Here is a 6,713-nt window from a genome sequence, read left to right as displayed (position 1 = left end):
ATATATATATATATATATATATATATATATATATATATACACACACACACACACACACACACACACACACACACACACATTAGGTCTTTAAAATGGAACACTCAGTACATCACTTGACAGACAGGGTTAGAGGTGATTTTATAAATACAGGAAATCATCTATAAGAACATGTCAGAGAAGCAACACTACCAGGGGTTTTAGGCAAGTTATGTGTTGCGATTGTGAACAAGTAAGTGTTGTTTTAAAAATTATGAAAATATCTTCAATAGTTTTACATATTTACATTATTATTTAAAATGTATTAAAATGTAAACACTGAAGGACATGATCAAATGTATTATTCCAGCCTGAAGTGAGGTGGAGCTGAGTGGATAAAGGATGTGATCAGTGACGGTTATTGCTGTGGAACTTCTGCATCTGAATGATTCCTCTATCAATGCTGTAAAACAGAGAACAGGACAGAATGACAATGACGCACATACACACACACACACACACACACACACACACACACACACACACACACAATAAAACAATGGTAAATATTTAATAGAATAGAATAATAGAATAATTAGCAGTTTTCTTAGACCAGAAAGGGTCAAATATCCTTGAAATTACAAGGTCGAATGTGTTCATTTAAAAATCAAAAAGTAATCATTTAAAAGTAAGTAAATAACTTACTATAGTGTCTCCAGTTTACAGTGTGGGTCCTTCAGTAGATCAGAGAGCAGCTTCACTCCTGATTCTCCTGGATTATTGTAGTACAGATACAGTTCTCTCAGGTGTGATGAGGTGTTTGACCTCAGAGCTGAAGCCACAGCAACACAACCTTCATCTGTAATACCGCAGCAAGACAACCTGCAGAGAGAAAAGATCTCACTTACAGCGTAACTCTTTAGTACAGAACATACACAATCTGTATATACAATATACTTACTGTGTGTGTGTGTGTGTGTGAGTGTGTGTACCTCAGTATCTCCAGTGTACAGTGTGGGTTCTCCAGTCCAGCAGAGAGCAGCTTCACTCCTGAATTCTGCAGGTTATTTCCACTCAGGTCCAGTTCTCTCAGTCTGGAGGAGTTTGAGCTGAGAACTGAGGATAGAACTCTACAGCTTTCCTCTGTCAGATTACACCACCGCAGTCTGGAAGTGAAATGATAAAATATGTGAATATCTTATTGATAAATGAGGTGAATTTCCAACAGTTGGGAAAGAAACTGGGAATAATTTGTACTTGGACAGATCCATGTGTCTCAGCTCGTATGAGACGATGTATTTTCCAAGATGGCGGTGCGGCAGTAGCACGACACAGACTCTCCAGATCCAAAATGTGCTATTTTTGTCTCATAGCTTTTAAAAAATTTTTTTTTTTTACAGCACATGGACATCAGAGAAACCGTTCATGTTTACCACTGCCAGACACAACCTCCATGATGATCTGTTGGAGAAGCTCCAGTCCTCGTCATCACCTGATGCCGGTGGCCAGAGGAGGGGACGTCGAAAGCGGTGTGCGAGGAAGCGGAAGCATGGAAATAGGGCGGGGATCCATGCTAGGCTAAAAGCAAACCCTAGCCGGCCAGCTTTCCCATCCATCCTGCTCTCCAATGTCTGCTCCCTGGACAATAAACTGGACTACATCCGACTCCAGCAGGCAGCGCGGCCTGAGTTTAGAGACTGCTGCATCTTTGTTTTCACAAAGACGTGGCTCAGTGACCGAGTTCCCGACACTCGCCTAGTTTCGTGCTGACAGAAATGCAGCTCAGAAATGAAGCCATCTCTGCTCTTCAGGACTGTTTTGAGCGCAATGACTGGGACATGTTCAGGGAGGCTGCAACCAATAGCAACTCCACCAACTTGGAGGAATACATGGCATCAGTGACCAGCTACATCAGCAAGTGCATTGATGATGTCACTGTCTCCAAGACCATCACCACACACTCCAACCAGAAGCCGTGGATGACTGCAGAGGTGCGTGCACTGCTGAGGAGCCAAGACTCCGCCTTCAGGGCAGGTGACAAGGTGGCCCTAAGAACAGCGAGGGCCAAACTATCCCGGCCATCAGAGAGGCAAAGCGCACACACTCCCAGAAAATCCACAGATACTTCACGGATACACATGCGACACATGGCGCATGTGGCAGGGCATTCAGGCAATCAGCAACTACAGGACAACATCACCCACCTGTGACAGTGATCCCTCCCTCCCAGATGCACTGAACAACTTTACATTTACATTTATTCATTTAGCGGACACTTTTATCCAAAGCGACTTAGAAATGTGGAAATACAAGCAAAGCGATATATCAAGCAGAAAACAGTACAAGTAGTGCTACTGTACACGATTTATAATTGAGTTCTAGAAAAGCAAATTGCGCAGAGTAGAATGTAAGAGCCAGAGTAAGTTTTTTTTTTTTTTTATAGGATAATGTGAGGTTGGCGTTTTAGGTGTTACGTGTTCATGGAGGTGGTGGGTCTTTAGCTGTTTTTTGAAGATCGTGACAGATTCTGCTGTCCAGCTTGAAGTTGGAAGTTCATTCCACCACTGAGGGACAGTTAGATTGAAGGTTCTGGAAAGGGACTGAGTAGGTACTATTCCTTCCATAAGCCTTCCAGAGCCCGAATCTCTGCTTGCCTGACATCTTGGACTGACATCTGACATCTCTGACTGAGATGTCATACAGGCAAGCAGAAATTTGTTTAGATGGATCATCAGGCTGGAAAGACAAATAGAGCTGGGTGTCATCAGCATAGCAATGATATGTGAAGCCATGAGACTCAATCACCTGCCCCAGAGATGTAGTATAAATAGAAAAGAGCTGTGGACCCAGAACTGACCCCCGAGGAACCCCAATTGTGAGTTGCGAAGTCTCAGAAATACCTCCCCTCCTCAATACTTTGAAGAATCTGTCTCAGAGATAGGATTCCACCCAGCGCAGAGCCGTTCCGTTGATGCCTTCACTCGGTTTGAGTAGTAGAATGGCCCCTCCTCCCAATAACCAGGTGCTGTGTCTAACCACAGCTGATGTGAGGAAAACTCTATGCAGAGTCAACCCACGGAAAGCTGGTGGACCAGACAACATTCCTGGCAGAGTGCTCAGAGGATGTGCAGACAAATTGGCAGATGTTATCACCGACATCTTAAACATCTCCCTGAGCAGTGCCATTGTTCCAACGTGCTTCAAGGCTACCACCATTGTCCCCATTCCGAAGAAGTCTGCAGTGTCCTGCCTCAATGACTACCATCCCATTGCACTCACATCCATCATCATGAAGTGCTTTGAGAGGCTCATCATGAGGCACATCAAGACCCTGCTGCCCCCCTCACTGGACCCACTGCAGTGTGTGTATCACCCCAACCGCTCAATGGATGATGCCATTGCCACCACCCTACATCTGGCCGTCACCCACCTGGACAAGAAGAACACCTAAGTTCGAATGCTGCTCATTGACTGCAGTTCAGCATTCAACACAAATATTCCTCAGCACCTGATTGATAAGTTGAACCTATTGGGCCTGAACACCTCCATCTGCAACTGGATCCTGGACTTCCTGACTGGAAGACCTCAGTCAGTCCAGATTGGGAACAGCATCTCCAGCACCACCACACTGAGCACGGGGGCCCCTCAGGGCTGTGTGCTCAGTCCACTTAGCTGACTCATGACTGTGCAGCAACACACGGCTCAACACCAGCTCCATAACCAAGAAAGCCCAGCAGGACCTCTACTTTCTGAGAAGGCTGAAAATCCTTCGAAAATCCTTCGATCCTCACAGATCGTAAGACCCTGCAGCGGATAGTGAGGACAGCTGAGAAGATCATCGGGGTCTCTCTTCCCTCTATCACAGACATTTACACAACACACTGCATCCGCAAAGCCACCAGCATTGTGGATGACCTCACACACCCCTCACTCACACACTCTTCAGCCTCCTGCCATCTGGAATAAGGTACCGAAGCATTCGGGCCTCACGGCCAGACTGTGTAACATCTTCCTCCAAGCCATCAGACTCCTCAATACTCAGAGACTGGACTGAGACCCACACACTCACACACACATACACACACTCACACTGAACTGAACACCACCCCACTCCCATTGCAATATTTGCACATTTCTGCATTGACTCTATTGTATATTTGCTGCTAATATATTTATAAAAATGTCATATTTAATTACTTGTCACTATTAAACACTTTACCTGGCTGCTACCGCAATAACTGCTATGTCCATATTTATAACTTTATAAACTTTATATATATATATATATATATATATATATATATATATATATATATATATACACTCACTTTTGTGAGATACTGTGTATATATATATATATACACACAGTATCTCACAAAAGTGAGTACACCCCTCACATTTTTGTAAATATTTCATGATATCTTTTCATGAGACAACACTGAAAAAATGACACTTTGCTACAATGTAAAGTAGTGTGTACACCTTGTGTAACACTGTTTATATATATATATATATATATATATATATATATATATATATATATATATATATATATATATATATATATAAACTTTATGAAATTTACAACTGCTATGTCCATATTTATAAGTTAATCTGCTGAACTTCTGGTTCACTTTATATAAAAATGTGCAGATCTTATTTAGTCCTGTGTCATCTCATGTAGTTAATGTGTTGTTTATGTAGCACCATGGTCCTGGAGGAACATTGTTTCATTGTACTGTCTACTATACCAACTGTATATGGCTAAAATGACAATAAAGGGAACTTGAACTTGAAGAAAGGGAAAGAGATGAATAGAGGTGGAGACACAAGATCGTCGGGGTTACGCATGTAACATTGCATTTAGCATAACAGTATGGGAGCGCCTTGCGCACGTGACCGGTATCTGAAGCTTCTGTACAATCATGCCTCTACTTATAGGCCTGCCATGATCAGTTGACGTGGCAATTAAGCGCGTCGCATGATATATATATGGCACCTGTGAACCACGCCGCCAGCCTCTATTATGTGAAGCGAAGACGCAATTCACAGGCCTTCCCTGGTATGACAATGCTATGCAACGTCTCGTTCCCTTCTCAGGGAACAGGGTTGAGACCCCTGGACTAGCCAAGGCCTTCCTGTATCCTAGGCTGGATTATATTCCTAAAGTGCCTACATCGGCTGCCCACCCTGTGGTGTTGCAGGCCTTCTGCCCTCCTCCGTTCCTCACACCGGAACAAGAGAGGATGCACCAGCTGTGTCCAGTAAGGGCTCTCTGTACTTACGTCTACCGCTCCGGCCAGTGGCGTAAGTCGGAGCAGCTGCTGGTCTGCTTTGGTGACGACAGTAAAGGTGATGCTGTGTCCAAGCAGCGCATCTCTAACTGGATAGTGGAAGCAATCTCTATGGCTTACGAGGCGTGCGGTTTCACCATGCTTCTGGGCATAAGAGCTCATTCCACTAGGGCGGTCGCCTCCTCGAAGGCTTTGTCCAAAGGGGTATCCTTGCAGGATGTGTGTGCTGCTGCAGGGTGGTCTACGCCACACACATTCATTCGTTATTACAGCCTGGATATTCATTCCACCCCGGGCTCGAGTGTCTTGCAGTGACCCTCGGGCTTGGGTATTTTTGAACAGGCCGTACCCTCGGTATGACGGAGTGGGTATTCCCGTTCCCATACTTTTATGCTAAATGCAACGTTGAAATTCCCTTTGAAAGGGAACTAAAAGGCTATAATAACAATTCACACTTTTAATTTTTATTTATTCATGATATAGAAATAATGTAGGAATCAAATCTGATTCTCATATGCACTTTTCAGTTTGTAATACATTTCATAAAACAGTCTAGTTCACTATGTAGGAAAAGAAACATGAGACAAGTACGCGTAGAGAGAAAGTAAGATTGGATCATTTTCTGTGATAAAAGTCACGTATAAAGACACAATCAATTCTGTTTGTAAGTTTCAGTTATAAAGTGATGATCTGACCCCTGTGTGTGTGTGGGGGGGGGGGGGTATACCTCAGTATCTCCAGTGTACAGTGTGGATTCTCCAGTCCAGCAGAGAGCAGCTTCACTCCTGCATCCTGCAGTTTATGATTATGACTCAGGTTCAGTTCTCTCAGTCTGGAGGAGTTTGAGCTGAGAACTGAGGACAAAACTCGACAGCTTTCCTCTGTCAGATTACACCCCCACAGCCTGGAGGAGAGATGATGAAATATCAGAACCCTGATCTCAAACACACAAACACAGCCATAATACAGTTAAAGTTTACAGAACACAGAAATCAGAGGACAGGACACCACGTTTACAGGAGCAGTCACGTCTTTCTGCACTCCACAATCTTTCAGCTACGATTTTTTATAATACCATTAACTCATCTAGATAACACACACACATGAGAGCACACAGTCTACACACACTACACTCTGATCTGTGTTAAAGTTTCTGTTTGTATCCCCATCTCTGTCTTATCCACACACACACACACACACACACACACACATATACATTGTATTATGGTCATTTGGTTTGGTTAGTTTCACATTGCACTGATTTTCCAGAGCACCAAATTGTACATGAGGGAGTTCACTGATTGGTCAGGAGTTGGTGAGGGTGTGGTTTGATGGACACTTTTTATTGGGGTTTGTCACATTCCAGTACGTAATGGAGTTGAGGATGGATGCAAGTGCAGTAAAAGCCGTTTAGTAGAGAGAGACAGGCAGACAAATCCAAAT

At 43.7% G+C, this 6,713-nt stretch overlaps 1 protein-coding gene across 1 annotated transcript in view; it reads right to left on the bottom strand.

Moving 5' to 3' along the window:
* Positions 1-680: 680 nt before the first annotated feature.
* Positions 681-6,713, bottom strand: part of LOC128618421 (NLR family CARD domain-containing protein 3-like) — a 78,465-nt gene continuing 72,432 nt past the window's right edge. Inside the window, exons 7-9 of the mRNA XM_053642105.1 lie at positions 5,998-6,174; positions 969-1,142; positions 681-858 (exon numbers count right to left, since the gene is read on the bottom strand). Of these exons, the coding sequence (XP_053498080.1) occupies positions 681-858; positions 969-1,142; positions 5,998-6,174 (529 nt within the window). The remainder of the gene's footprint in view (positions 859-968; positions 1,143-5,997; positions 6,175-6,713) is intronic.

The sequence above is a fragment of the Ictalurus furcatus genome, chromosome 1 (genome assembly GCF_023375685.1).
Source record: "Ictalurus furcatus strain D&B chromosome 1, Billie_1.0, whole genome shotgun sequence".
Taxonomy (NCBI): Eukaryota; Metazoa; Chordata; class Actinopteri; order Siluriformes; family Ictaluridae; genus Ictalurus; species Ictalurus furcatus.
The sequence above is the reverse complement of the archived record's forward strand: the minus strand, read 5'-3'. Positions and strand labels throughout refer to the sequence as shown.